At 38.3% G+C, this 15,122-nt stretch overlaps 1 protein-coding gene and 1 long non-coding RNA gene across 32 annotated transcripts in view; both read left to right on the top strand.

Annotated features, from left to right (window-relative positions):
• The first annotated feature begins 2,436 nt into the window (after positions 1–2,436).
• The window catches only part of LOC117470215 (retinoic acid receptor alpha-A-like), a 26,518-nt gene continuing 13,832 nt past the window's right edge, over positions 2,437–15,122 (top strand). Inside the window, exons 1-8 of one of the 8 annotated variants that reach the window (XM_034114898.1) lie at positions 2,443–2,457; positions 2,522–2,641; positions 3,030–3,149; positions 3,290–3,409; positions 3,610–3,729; positions 3,860–3,941; positions 7,791–7,945; positions 8,662–8,803. In XM_034114898.1, coding sequence (XP_033970789.1) covers positions 2,455–2,457; positions 2,522–2,641; positions 3,030–3,149; positions 3,290–3,409; positions 3,610–3,729; positions 3,860–3,941; positions 7,791–7,945; positions 8,662–8,803 — 862 coding nt within the window. In that variant the 5' untranslated portion in view covers positions 2,443–2,454. Of the gene's footprint in view, positions 3,262–3,289; positions 3,410–3,473; positions 3,730–3,859; positions 3,942–7,790; positions 7,946–8,661; positions 8,804–15,122 lie in introns of all 8 variants that reach the window. The other 7 variants (XM_034114899.1, XM_034114901.1, XM_034114902.1 and 4 more) reach the window with 7 other exon arrangements.
• Positions 4,813–7,577, top strand: LOC117470216. Of its 24 annotated transcripts, XR_004554667.1 has the most exons (6): positions 4,813–5,671; positions 5,717–5,750; positions 5,784–5,828; positions 5,875–6,145; positions 6,270–6,518; positions 6,654–7,577. It is a non-coding gene; the product is annotated as an uncharacterized LOC117470216 (long non-coding RNA). The 24 variants fall into 24 exon arrangements; XR_004554671.1 differs by having other exon boundaries at positions 4,813–5,490; positions 5,547–5,671; positions 5,717–6,145; XR_004554673.1 differs by lacking the exon at positions 5,717–5,750 and adding an exon at positions 5,672–5,694 and having other exon boundaries at positions 4,813–5,637; positions 5,773–6,145.

The raw sequence follows: 15,122 nt of genomic DNA, 5'->3' as shown, positions 1-15,122 counted from the left end.
TGAAAATGATATTGCATTGTGTTTGTTACTTTCGTTGCAGGATGTATGTCTTAAGTGTAATTTGGCATGCTTTTATTTTGAAGGCGAGTTCACGCTGTTGACAGGAAGTTGTTGTTGCTATGGAAACAAGAAAAGTTTCACAGCGGGCGGAACTTGTCATAAAGTCCGCGATAATAAAACCCACCCATTTAGAGGGAAGATATGATTGGTCAATTGTACTGTCAGTTGACATTACTCTCTCGTTCAGTTACTATAGCAACCCTCTGTGAATCGCAGAGAGGGCCAGGCGAGCTTCTTTCATGTAACCCCTCACATTCAAACAGAGACTGAACAGGCAGATTCGAAGGATTTATTTCTTTGGAAATGTTATTTTATTGAATCAAGTTTTTTTTCGGTAAAACTAATGAAAAATATAACAAAAATAATATTAAAAAAATATATATTTAAAAAATATATATATTTTTTTAATGTTTTTAAATATTATTTTTTGGAATATCTTAGGCCCTCACAGAGGGCCTAGAGGGCCCTGACGGCTCGCCACTGTAACTGATGCTGAGCGGCTAACCTCCTCGGGAGCAGGTTAGGTGGCAGGCTAAGAGATCAACTCAGTGAAAGCACCGCCTGCTGACCAATCAGAGCTCAGTGTGCAGAGTTTAAAGCGATCAAGTCATATTACAGGATAGAGGAAATACAGAAAAACTGCCGTTGCAGGAAAGACGGCCGGCAAAAATCACCTGACTGTGTGAACGTGAACATTAATAGAATATCCCCTCCCATCTTCAGAGCAATCTGACTATTATAACATTAGCGTTAAGAAAGCTTATAGATATCTGCCACGACATAAGTAACCGGATCAGAGTAACATTAAGTACAGTCCGCGGCACTGTGAGTGCAGACGTCGATGTGTCCCATTATCATTCATATCATATCACATCATAATGTATCATATATCTCCTTATCTGAGTCAGCTGTGCCGTATCTGGCCGTGCAACACTCACAGTGTCACATACTGGATGCAGAAGTATTATTTTAAGCAACACATTAAGTTGACGAAACACTCGAGTCAAATGTAATTAAAGTCAGATCGTGTCTTAGACGGAGCAGTGATATCATAAACCTGTTAATGTACGCATTCAAACACTTTTTCTGTTACCAGCTGTATTCACCTTGCAGGTGCAGCTATGTGGCTTTGATCCTGGATAAAGTGTTTAAGTCATGGATGTTTAAAGTTTAACTTCTTCATATTTGACTAATATTAAAGTTCACTTTTCATTCAGGAAGTATGACGCTGCGCTGTCAGTACGCTTGTCCATGTTTGAGATTGGTCGAATGCTCCAGATACCACCCCTTTCATGTGAATGCGCACCTAACTAGATAGGACACGGCTGGCTTGAGCGATCCACTTGATAACCAGCGTCGTAGTTCAGCTTAGCGAGAGCGCGTATGTTTTGGATTAGGCCAACCGGCTAACTCAAACATATCCAGGTTAGGAAAATCCGGCTTCGTAGTACAGGCCTCAGGTGTCTTTATAAAGACTCTCACTGTGTTAACGTAGACACAGGTCTGACCATCGGGGTTCAATAATAACTCATATGTAAACCAATAGCTAGCTAGATAGCTAACTTTCTCTAGCTAGCTTTTTAGATGCGTAGCTGAGTAGGTGAATAGTAAATAGATAAATCACTAATGTTCGCAAGCTTAATAGCTGAAGTTTGCTAGCCGAACAGCACACTGGCAAGTCAACATTTGGACTTTGTTCTCAAAATCTCAAAATGTTGACTTTTTTGTAAAAATATCAAAATTCTGACTTTTTTGTAAAAATATCAAAATGTTGATTTTTTTGTAAAAATATCTAAATTTAGATTTTTTTGTAAAAATATCAAAATTTAGATTTTTTTGTACAAATATCAAAATTCTGACTTTTTTGTAAAAATATCTAAATTCTGACTTTTTTGTAAAAATATCAAAATTAAAAAAATGTTGTAAAAATATCAAAATTTAGATTTTTTTGTACAAATATCTAGGTTTAGATTTTTTTGTAAAAATATCAAAATTCTGACTTTTTTGTAAAAATATCTAAATTCTGACTTTTTTTCCGAAATCTCAACATTTTGAAATTTTACTGAAAATGTCAAGTCTGAAACTTTTCTGAACATTTCAAAAGTCTGGCTCATATGTAAACATAACATTTTTTGAAAAAAGTCAGAATTTTAATATTTTTAGAAAGAAGCGTGTAAACAGAGAGTTTTATATCAGAGCTCATTCCCAGCTGAGGTGATGGGATGTTTCACAGCTTCCTCTGTTACTGACTGCAGGAGGACATCACAGTAACACCTGACATGAGGACATTTTGAATAACTCTGTAGAGTCTTGTGGTGAAGGTGCTCTGATATGAGGAGAGAAGAACCAGAGACATGGATCTATAGAAAGTCTCTGTGTGTGGACAGACGGCTGATGGTGAGCTGCTCTCTCTGTGTGTGGACAGACGGCTGATGGTGAGCTGCTCTCTCTGTGTGGACAGACGGCTGATGGTGAGCTGCTCTCTCTGTGTGGACAGACGGCTGATGGTGAGCTGCTCTCTCTGTGTGGACAGACGGCTGATGGTGAGCTGCTCTCTCTGTGTGTGGACAGACGGCTGATGGTGAGCTGCTCTCTCTGTGTGGACAGACGGCTGATGGTGAGCTGCTCTCTCTGTGGACAGACGGCTGATGGTGAGCTGCTCTCTCTGTGGACAGACGGCTGATGGTGAGCTGCTCTCTCTGTGTGTGGACAGACGGCTGATGGTGAGCTGCTCTCTCTGTGTGGACAGACGGCTGATGGTGAGCTGCTCTCTCTGTGTGGACAGACGGCTGATGGTGAGCTGCTCTCTCTGTGTGGACAGACGGCTGATGGTGAGCTGCTCTCTCTGTGTGGACAGACGGCTGATGGTGAGCTGCTCTCTCTGTGTGTGGACAGACGGCTGATGGTGAGCTGCTCTCTCTCTGTGTGGACAGACGGCTGATGGTGAGCTCATCTCTCTGTGTGGACAGACGGCTGATGGTGAGCTGCTCTCTCTGTGTGGACAGACGGCTGATGGTGAGCTGCTCTCTCTGTGTGTGGACAGACGGCTGATGGTGAGCTGCTCTCTCTGTGTGGACAGACGGCTGATGGTGAGCTGCTCTCTCTGTGTGTGGACAGACGGCTGATGGTGAGCTGCTCTCTCTGTGTGTGGACAGACGGCTGATGGTGAGCTGCTCTCTCTGTGTGGACAGACGGCTGATGGTGAGCTGCTCTCTCTCTGTGTGGACAGACGGCTGATGGTGAGCTGCTCTCTCTGTGTGGACAGACGGCTGATGGTGAGCTGCTCTCTCTGTGTGGACAGACGGCTGATGGTGAGCTGCTCTCTCTGTGTGTGGACAGACGGCTGATGGTGAGCTGCTCTCTGTGTGTGGACAGACGGCTGATGGTGAGCTCATCTCTCTGTGTGTGGACAGACGGCTGATGGTGAGCTGCTCTCTCTGTGGACAGACGGCTGATGGTGAGCTGCTCTCTCTGTGGACAGACGGCTGATGGTGAGCTGCTCTCTGTGTGGACAGACGGCTGATGGTGAGCTGCTCTCTGTGTGGACAGACGGCTGATGGTGAGCTGCTCTCTCTGTGTGGACAGACGGCTGATGGTGAGCTGCTCTCTCTGTGTGTGGACAGACGGCTGATGGTGAGCTGCTCTCTGTGTGTGGACAGACGGCTGATGGTGAGCTCATCTCTCTGTGTGTGGACAGACGGCTGATGGTGAGCTGCTCTCTCTGTGGACAGACGGCTGATGGTGAGCTGCTCTCTGTGTGGACAGACGGCTGATGGTGAGCTGCTCTCTGTGTGGACAGACGGCTGATGGTGAGCTGCTCTCTCTGTGTGGACAGACGGCTGATGGTGAGCTGCTCTCTCTGTGTGGACAGACGGCTGATGGTGAGCTGCTCTCTGTGTGGACAGACGGCTGATGGTGAGCTCATCTCTCTGTGTGTGGACAGACGGCTGATGGTGAGCTGCTCTCTCTGTGTGTGGACAGACGGCTGATGGTGAGCTGCTCTCTCTGTGTGGACAGACGGCTGATGGTGAGCTGCTCTCTCTGTGTGTGGACAGACGGCTGATGGTGAGCTGCTCTCTCTGATTAACAGATTAGCCTCAGCCTGGATTAGAGATGCTCCAACATGGAGGACAGACAACAAGCAGTGAGAGAGGAAAGTGTTCAGACGTAACAGCCATTATTTACCACAGAGAAGAAGAAGGGGTGTACTTAAAGGTGGGGTAGGTCATTTTGGAGAAACCAGCTCGAGTGCGCTAGAATTTGAAAATACACAACCGGAACAACAAATGTGCCACTTCCTCACAGAGCCCCTCCTCCAACACACACGAACGCGCACATGACCAATGAGGGCACGAGATAAGTTTGTGCACAGATTGAAGGCTGACAGGCAGGTAGGCCATCCAGTTATTTTAGCCGGGCCGGCTCAGATGATTGGTCGTGCTTTTTACAGTACTACAGCTTCCACAGATGATATTTATTTATGGATTTTTTGTCAAAGCACTTAAGATATTCATTGCTATTGGGATGTTAAGAGCATTCCATGGAATATAACAACAAGTGTATCTCGAGCCGGTTTCTCAAACTTACCTACCCCACCTTTAAGTAAATGTACTTTGTTACTGTCCACAATCTGCCTAGAAGTATTTTAATGTTGTAGCTGTTCAATTGATGATCATTTTAAAATGTTTTAAATATATACTGTTAGTAGTTAAACCAATAATAATGCTACGGCTGCAACTGACAGTTAAGTAGGCACATTTTTATTTCATCTTAACGCTGTGTGATTAAAAGAATAAACACAAATAGCAGGATAGGCACACATATGTGCTATATCTTTCCCCACTGCAAAGGCACTGCACCGATACTGTTAACATATTGGCATAGTTCATCTCTGTGCTGCTTGGCTCGAGCTGTAGCATGTCGCTATTTGTTGTTTGTATATATCACGCAGTCTGTCTTCTGGTTGCCTCTTTTGAATGACGAATACACACTACCGCCGCCTGCTGGTAAGGAGAGTTATTGCCACTCACGCATGCGCAGTGCGTACGTGCTACTTGGCCGTCGGCTGAAGTCTTTGCGGTGTGTTCCAGTGTGACTGTTTGGCCAAGACGCAGGAGACGTGAGGCGACACAACAGTCGGGTCCGTCGGGACGTGTTCTTTGGTGTTTGTTTGGTGTGTAGGGCCTTTAGGGTTTGAGAGGTGTTTACCTGATGGTTTCAGAGGTGTTTACCTGATGGTTTCAGAGGTGTTTACCTGATGGTTTCAGAGGTGTTTACCTGATGGTTTCAGAGGTGTTTACCTGATGGTTTCAGAGGTGTTTACCTGATGGTTTCAGAGGTGTTTACCTGATGGTTTCAGAGGTGTTTACCTGATGGTTTCAGAGGTGTTTACCTGATGGTTTCAGAGGTGTTTACCTGATGGTTTCAGAGGTGTTTCAGAGGTGTTTACCTGATGGTTTCAGAGGTGTTTCAGAGGTGTTTCAGAGGTGTTTACCTGATGGTTTCAGAGGTGTTTCAGAGGTGTTTACCTGATGGTTTCAGAGGTGTTTCAGAGGTGTTTACCTGATGGTTTCAGAGGTGTTTCAGAGGTGTTTACCTGATGGTTTCAGAGGTGTTTACCTGATGGTTTCAGAGGTGTTTCAGAGGTGTTTCAGAGGTGTTTCAGAGGTGTTTACCTGATGGTTTCAGAGGTGTTTCAGAGGTGTTTCAGAGGTGTTTCAGAGGTGTTTCAGAGGTGTTTACCTGATGGTTTCAGAGGTGTTTCAGAGGTGTTTACCTGATGGTTTCAGAGGTGTTTACCTGATGGTTTCAGAGGTGTTTCAGAGGTGTTTACCTGATGGTTTCAGAGGTGTTTCAGAGGTGTTTCAGAGGTGTTTACCTGATGGTTTCAGAGGTGTTTCAGAGGTGTTTACCTGATGGTTTCAGAGGTGTTTCAGAGGTGTTTACCTGATGGTTTCAGAGGTGTTTCAGAGGTGTTTCAGAGGTGTTTACCTGATGGTTTCAGAGGTGTTTACCTGATGGTTTCAGAGGTGTTTCAGAGGTGTTTCAGAGGTGTTTCAGAGGTGTTTACCTGATGGTTTCAGAGGTGTTTCAGAGGTGTTTCAGAGGTGTTTACCTGATTGTTTCAGAGGTGTTTCAGAGGTGTTTCAGAGGTGTTTACCTGATGGTTTCAGACGTGTTTACCTGATGGTTTCAGAGGTGTTTCAGAGGTGTTTCAGAGGTGTTTACCTGATGGTTTCAGAGGTGTTTACCTGATGGTTTCAGAGGTGTTTACCTGATGGTTTCAGAGGTGTTTCAGAGGTGTTTACCTGATGGTTTCAGAGGTGTTTCAGAGGTGTTTCAGAGGTGTTTACCTGATGGTTTCAGAGGTGTTTACCTGATGGTTTCAGAGGTGTTTCAGAGGTGTTTCAGAGGTGTTTCAGAGGTGTTTACCTGATGGTTTCAGAGGTGTTTCAGAGGTGTTTCAGAGGTGTTTACCTGATTGTTTCAGAGGTGTTTCAGAGGTGTTTCAGAGGTGTTTACCTGATGGTTTCAGACGTGTTTACCTGATGGTTTCAGAGGTGTTTCAGAGGTGTTTCAGAGGTGTTTCAGAGGTGTTTACCTGATGGTTTCAGAGGTGTTTACCTGATGGTTTCAGACGTGTTTACCTGATGGTTTCAGAGGTGTTTCAGAGGTGTTTCAGAGGTGTTTCAGAGGTGTTTACCTGATGGTTTCAGAGGTGTTTACCTGATGGTTTCAGAGGTGTTTCAGAGGTGTTTCAGAGGTGTTTACCTGATGGTTTCAGAGGTGTTTACCTGATGGTTTCAGAGGTGTTTCAGAGGTACCTGATGGTTTCAGAGGTGTTTACCTGATGGTTTCAGAGGTGTTTACCTGATGGTTTCAGAGGTGTTTACCTGATGCTTGGATCAGTGTTCTCCTCTGTTCTTCAGAGAGCCTGACTTGTTGCACCTTAAGCATTTGGTACGGGAACAAAAACCTTCAATAAATAAAAAACCTTATAGAGAAAGGCTGACTTCCTGTTGGGTTTGCGATGTTCCTCCAAGAGGCTTTTCTGTACGTCTCAGCACGCTTCATATGTCCACCAAGTTTCATACGTCTACTTCACCGTTAAAGAGGGGGGCTTTTACTTTGAGAACTGAATGTGACCCGTCCCAGTGGTTCAGTGACCATCAGTTAATGCATGTGTGTGTGCAGGTGTATCTCACTAATCCCCCGTGTCAACCGACCTGGTGATAAACCTGATTCTGATTCTGTTGTTGATTTAATGTGTGAACGATACAGAGAGGTGAAGCTGTCATGTGTAACTGTTGGAGCGGTGAGCAGGCCGCTTGTTTCTGGGTATTTAGGAGTCAGGTGGTCTGTGAGGGGTTTTATTGGTTAAGAGGTCCTTGGTATGAAAACGTTTGAGAACTGGAGAGGGAATCTCCTTCTGTCTGCATGTGGATAGATCCTGTTGGTGCACTTTTCACGCTGCTATGGACGCTCTGCACTAATGTACTTTTCCCAAAGATATTGAAGTCTTAATGTGTGCATTGGGGTAGTGGTGGTCTAATGGATAGTGAGGTGGGCTGAAGATCGGAAGGTTGTGAGTTCAAATCCCGCCTGGAACACCACCACTAGTGCGCTCTTGAGTAAGGCACTTAGTCTTTAGTTACTCCAGGGAGAACGTCCCGGTCATTGGTCATTGACTTCATTGTCCTTGTATCTCCCTCCTCTCTCTCTTTCTGCAGCGTTAGAGACGGAGAGCACGAGTTCAGGAGAGGACGTCCTCGTCCCCGGCCCCCCCTCGCCCTCCCCGCCCCCACGCATATACAAACCCTGCTTCGTGTGTCAGGACAAATCCTCCGGGTACCACTACGGAGTGAGCGCATGCGAGGGCTGCAAGGTACACACACACACACACACACACACACACACACACACACACACACACACACACACACACACACACACACATACACACACAGAGTGAAAATAGCCCCTGAGAGTTTGCATAACGTTTGAGCCAAGAGGTCACAACCTTTGCACCTCTCTTAGGATCTGTAAGCCTCTTTGCTTCATCTAATCCCACACACACACACACACACTCACACACACACACACACACACACACACACACACACACACACACACACACACACACACACACACACACACATATAATCCATTGTGTGCTTTGATATCAGTGTGTGTTGTGTTGACCTCGCTCTGACTCTCAGAGGGGGAAGAAGTAAAAGTAGAAGTACTCAGATCTTGTACTTGAGTAAAAGTAGAAGTACTCAGATCTGGTACTTGAGTTAAAGTAGAAGTACTCAGATCTTGTACTTGAGTAAAAGTAGAAGTACTCAGATCTTGTACTTGAGTAAAAGTAGAAGTACTACAGTGTAAAAATGCTAAATGTCATATTTCAATCACTGGATTATATATGTGTTCATCACAGCTTGGATATATTAGCTGATCATCTGAATGAAGTAACTAGTAACTAAATAAATGTAGTGGAGTACAAATACCCCAAAGTGGTACTTCAGTACAGTTCTTGAGTAAATGTACTTCACCACATCAGTGTCTCTGATTGGTTGTTTTGAACCTCTGTATCTGTAGGGCTTCTTTCGGAGGAGCATCCAGAAGAACATGCTGTACACATGTCACCGAGACAAGGTGTGTGTGATCAACAAGGTGACGAGGAACCGCTGCCAGAGCTGCAGACTGACCAAGTGCCTGGAGGTCGGCATGTCCAAGGAGTGTGAGTCAGAGGGTGTGTGTGTGTGTGTGTGTGTGTGTGTGTGTGTGTGTGTGTGTGTGTGTGTGTGTGTGTGTGTGTGTGTGTGTGTGTGTGTGTGTGTGTGTGCGTGCGTGCGTGTGCGTGTGCGTGTGCGCGTGCGCGTGTGCGTGCGCGTGTGTGTGTGTGTGTAAGTGAGAGTGTGTGTTAATGTCTAAAATTGTCACGCAATAATAAAGAAGAGCAGGAGAGGAGCTCTGACTCCCCCTGGTGGCTGCTCCTGGTTATTACATCCATACATTAACCACCAGTATAACTTCCATGTATAATAACCAGTATACTAACCAGTATAATAACCAGTATACTAACCAGTATAATAACCAGTATACTAACCAGTATAATAACCAGTATACTAACCAGTATAATAACCAGTATACTAACCAGTATAATAACCAGTATAATAACCAGTATACTAACCAGTATAATACCCAGTATAACTTCCATGTATAATACCCAGTATAATACCCAGTATAATAACCAGTATAATAACCAGTATAATAACCAGTATACTAATACCCAGTATACTAATACCCAGTATAATAACCAGTATACTAACCAGTATACTAACCAGTATACTGGTTAGTATAATAACCAGTATAATAACCAATATAATAACCAGTATACTAATACCCAGTATACTAATACCCAGTATAATAACCAGTATACTAACCAGTATACTAACCAGTATAATACCCAGTATAATAACCAGTATAATAACCAATATAATAACCAGTATAATAACCAGTATACTAATACCCAGTATAATAACCAGTATACTAACCAGTATAATACCCAGTATACTAATACCCAGTATACTAACCAGTATAATAACCAGTATACTAATACCCAGTATAATAACCAGTATAATAACCAGTATACTAACCAGTATACTAACCAGTATAATACCCAGTATAATAACCAGTATAATAACCAATATAATAACCAGTATAATAACCAGTATACTAATACCCAGTATAATAACCAGTATACTAACCAGTATAATACCCAGTATACTAATACCCAGTATAATAACCAGTATAATAACCAATATAATAACCAGTATAATAACCAGTATACTAATAACCAGTATAATAACCAGTATACTAACCAGTATAATACCCAGTATACTAATACCCAGTATAATAATAACCAGTATACTAACAACCAGTATAATACCCAGTATAATACCCAGTATAATACCCAGTATAATACCCAGTATAATACCCAGTATAATACCCAGTATAATACCCAGTATAATAACCAGTATAATACCCAGTATAATAACCAGTATACTAATACCCAGTATAATAATAACCAGTATAATAACCAGTATAATAACCAGTATAATACCCAGTATACTAATACCCAGTATAATAATAACCAGTATACTAACAACCAGTATAATAACCAGTATAATAACCAGTATAATAATAACCAGTATACTAATAACCAGTATAATAACCAGTATAATAACCAGTATAATAACCAGTATAATAACCAGTATACTAATACCCAGTATAATAACCAGTATACTAACCAGTATAATAACCAGTATACTAACCAGTATAATAACCAGTATAATAATAACCAGTATACTAACCAGTATAATAACCAGTATAATAATAACCAATATACTAATAACCAGTATAATAACCAGTATAATAACCAGTATACTAACCAGTATAATAACCAGTATACTAACCAGTATACTAACCAGTATAATAACCAGTATAATAACCAGTATACTAATACCCAGTATAATAACCAGTATACTAACCAGTATACTAACCAGTATACTAATACCCAGTATAATAACCAGTATACTAATACCCAGTATACTAACCAGTATAATAACCAGTATAATACCCAGTATAATAACCAGTATACTAACCAGTATACTAACCAGTATAATAACCAGTATAATACCCAGTATAATAACCAGTATAATAACCAGTATACTAACCAGTATACTAACCAGTATAATAACCAGTATAATAACCAATATACTAACCAGTATAATAACCAGTATAATACCCAGTATAATAACCAGTATAATACCCAGTATAATACCCAGTATACTAATAACCAGTATACTAACAACCAGTATAATAACCAGTATAATAACCAGTATAATAACCAGTATAATAACCAGTATAATAACCAGTATAATAATAACCAGTATAATAACCAGTATAATAACCAGTATACTAATACCCAGTATAATAACCAGTATACTAACCAGTATAATAACCAGTATAATAACCAGTATACTAATAACCAGTATACTAATAACCAGTATAATAACCAGTATAATAACCAGTATAATACCCAGTATAATAACCAGTATAATACCCAGTATAATACCCAGTATACTAATAACCAGTATACTAACAACCAGTATAATAACCAGTATAATAACCAGTATAATAACCAGTATACTAACCAGTATAATAACCAGTATAATAACCAGTATAATACCCAGTATAATAACCAGTATACTAATACCCAGTATAATAACCAGTATACTAACCAGTATAATAACCAGTATAATAACCAGTATACTAACCAGTATAATACCCAGTATACTAATACCCAGTATACTAATACCCAGTATAATAACCAGTATAATAACCAGTATAATAACCAGTATAATACCCAGTATACTAATACCCAGTATAATAATAACCAGTATAATAACCAGTATAATAACCAGTATAATAACCAGTATAATAACCAGTATAATAACCAGTATAATAATAACCAGTATAATAATAACCAGTATAATAACTAGTATAATAACCAGTATAATAACCAGTATAATAACCAATATACTAATACCCAGTATAATACCCAGTATAATAACCAGTATAATACCCAGTATAATAACCAGTATAATACCCAGTATAATAACCAGTATACTAATACCCAGTATAATAACCAGTATACTAACCAGTATAATAACCAGTATACTAACCAGTATAATAATAACCAGTATACTAATAACCAGTATAATAACCAGTATAATAACCAGTATAATACCCAGTATAATAACCAGTATAATACCCAGTATAATACCCAGTATACTAATAACCAGTATACTAACAACCAGTATAATAACCAGTATAATAACCAGTATAATAACCAGTATAATAACCAGTATAATAACCAGTATAATAATAACCAGTATAATAACCAGTATAATAACCAGTATAATACCCAGTATAATAACCAGTATACTAATACCCAGTATAATAACCAGTATACTAACCAGTATAATAACCAGTATAATAACCAGTATACTAACCAGTATAATACCCAGTATACTAATACCCAGTATACTAATACCCAGTATAATAACCAGTATAATAACCAGTATAATAACCAGTATAATACCCAGTATACTAATACCCAGTATAATAATAACCAGTATAATAACCAGTATAATAACCAGTATAATAATAACCAGTATAATAATAACCAGTATAATAACTAGTATAATAACCAGTATAATAACCAGTATAATAACCAATATACTAATACCCAGTATAATACCCAGTATAATAACCAGTATAATACCCAGTATAATAACCAGTATAATAACCAGTATAATAACCAGTATACTAATACCCAGTATAATAACCAGTATAATAACCAGTATAATAACCAGTATAATAACCAGTATAATAATAACCAGTATACTAATAACCAGTATAATAACCAGTATAATAACCAGTATAATACCCAGTATAATAACCAGTATACTAATACCCAGTATAATAACCAGTATACTAACCAGTATAATAACCAGTATAATAACCAGTATACTAACCAGTATAATAACCCAGTATACTAATACCCAGTATACTAATACCCAGTATAATAATAACCAGTATAATAACCAGTATAATACCCAGTATACTAATACCCAGTATAATAATAACCAGTATAATAACCAGTATAATAACCAGTATAATAATAACCAGTATAATAATAACCAGTATAATAACCAGTATAATAACCAGTATAATAACCAGTATAATAACCAATATACTAATACCCAGTATAATACCCAGTATAATAACCAGTATAATACCCAGTATAATAACCAGTATAATAACCAGTATACTAACCAGTATACTAATACCCAGTATAATAACCAGTATAATAACCAGTATAATAACCAGTATACTAATACCCAGTATAATAACCAGTATAATAACCAGTATAATAACCAGTATAATAACCAGTATACTAATACCCAGTATAATAACCAGTATAATAACCAGTATAATAACCAGTATACTAATACCCAGTATAATAACCAGTATACTAACCAGTATAATAACCAGTATACTAATACCCAGTATAATAACCAGTATAATAACCAGTATAATAACCAGTATAATAACCAGTATACTAATACCCAGTATAATAACCAGTATAATAACCAGTATAATACCCAGTATACTAATACCCAGTATAATAATAACCAGTATAATAACCAGTATAATAACCAGTATAATAATAACCAGTATACTAATAACCAGTATAATAACCAGTATAATAACCAGTATAATACCCAGTATAATAACCAGTATAATAACCAGTATAATAACCAGTATACTAATACCCAGTATAATAACCAGTATACTAATACCCAGTATAATAACCAGTATACTAACCAGTATAATAACCAGTATAATAACCAGTATACTAACCAGTATAATACCCAGTATACTAATACCCAGTATACTAATACCCAGTATAATAACCAGTATAATAACCAGTATAATAACCAGTATAATACCCAGTATACTAATACCCAGTATAATAATAACCAGTATAATAACCAGTATAATAACCAGTATAATAATAACCAGTATAATAATAACCAGTATAATAACTAGTATAATAACCAGTATAATAACCAGTATAATAACCAATATACTAATACCCAGTATAATACCCAGTATAATAACCAGTATAATACCCAGTATAATAACCAGTATAATACCCAGTATAATAACCAGTATACTAATACCCAGTATAATAACCAGTATACTAACCAGTATAATAACCAGTATACTAACCAGTATAATAATAACCAGTATACTAATAACCAGTATAATAACCAGTATAATAACCAGTATAATACCCAGTATAATAACCAGTATAATACCCAGTATAATACCCAGTATACTAATAACCAGTATACTAACAACCAGTATAATAACCAGTATAATAACCAGTATAATAACCAGTATAATAACCAGTATAATAACCAGTATAATAACCAGTATAATAATAACCAGTATAATAACCAGTATAATAACCAGTATAATACCCAGTATAATAACCAGTATACTAATACCCAGTATAATAACCAGTATACTAACCAGTATAATAACCAGTATAATAACCAGTATACTAACCAGTATAATACCCAGTATACTAATACCCAGTATACTAATACCCAGTATAATAACCAGTATAATAACCAGTATAATAACCAGTATAATACCCAGTATACTAATACCCAGTATAATAACCAGTATAATAACCAGTATAATAACCAGTATAATAATAACCAGTATAATAATAACCAGTATAATAACTAGTATAATAACCAGTATAATAACCAGTATAATAACCAATATACTAATACCCAGTATAATACCCAGTATAATAACCAGTATAATACCCAGTATAATAACCAGTATAATAACCAGTATAATAACCAGTATACTAATACCCAGTATAATAACCAGTATAATAACCAGTATAATAACCAGTATAATAACCAGTATAATAATAACCAGTATACTAATAACCAGTATAATAACCAGTATAATAACCAGTATAATACCCAGTATAATAACCAGTATACTAATACCCAGTATAATAACCAGTATACTAACCAGTATAATAACCAGTATAATAACCAGTATACTAACCAGTATAATACCCAGTATACTAATACCCAGTATACTAATACCCAGTATAATAATAACCAGTATAATAACCAGTATAATACCCAGTATACTAATACCCAGTATAATAATAACCAGTATAATAACCAGTATAATAATAACCAGTATAATAATAACCAGTATAATAATAACCAGTATAATAACCAGTATAATAACCAGTATAATAACCAGTATAATAACCAATATACTAATACCCAGTATAATACCCAGTATAATAACCAGTATAATACCCAGTATAATAACCAGTATAATAACCAGTATAATAACCAGTATACTAATACCCAGTATAATAA

This window comes from Trematomus bernacchii, unplaced genomic scaffold (assembly GCF_902827165.1).
Source record: "Trematomus bernacchii unplaced genomic scaffold, fTreBer1.1, whole genome shotgun sequence".
In the NCBI taxonomy this organism is placed as follows: Eukaryota; Metazoa; Chordata; class Actinopteri; order Perciformes; family Nototheniidae; genus Trematomus; species Trematomus bernacchii.
This window is presented reverse-complemented; position numbering and strand designations above follow the sequence as displayed.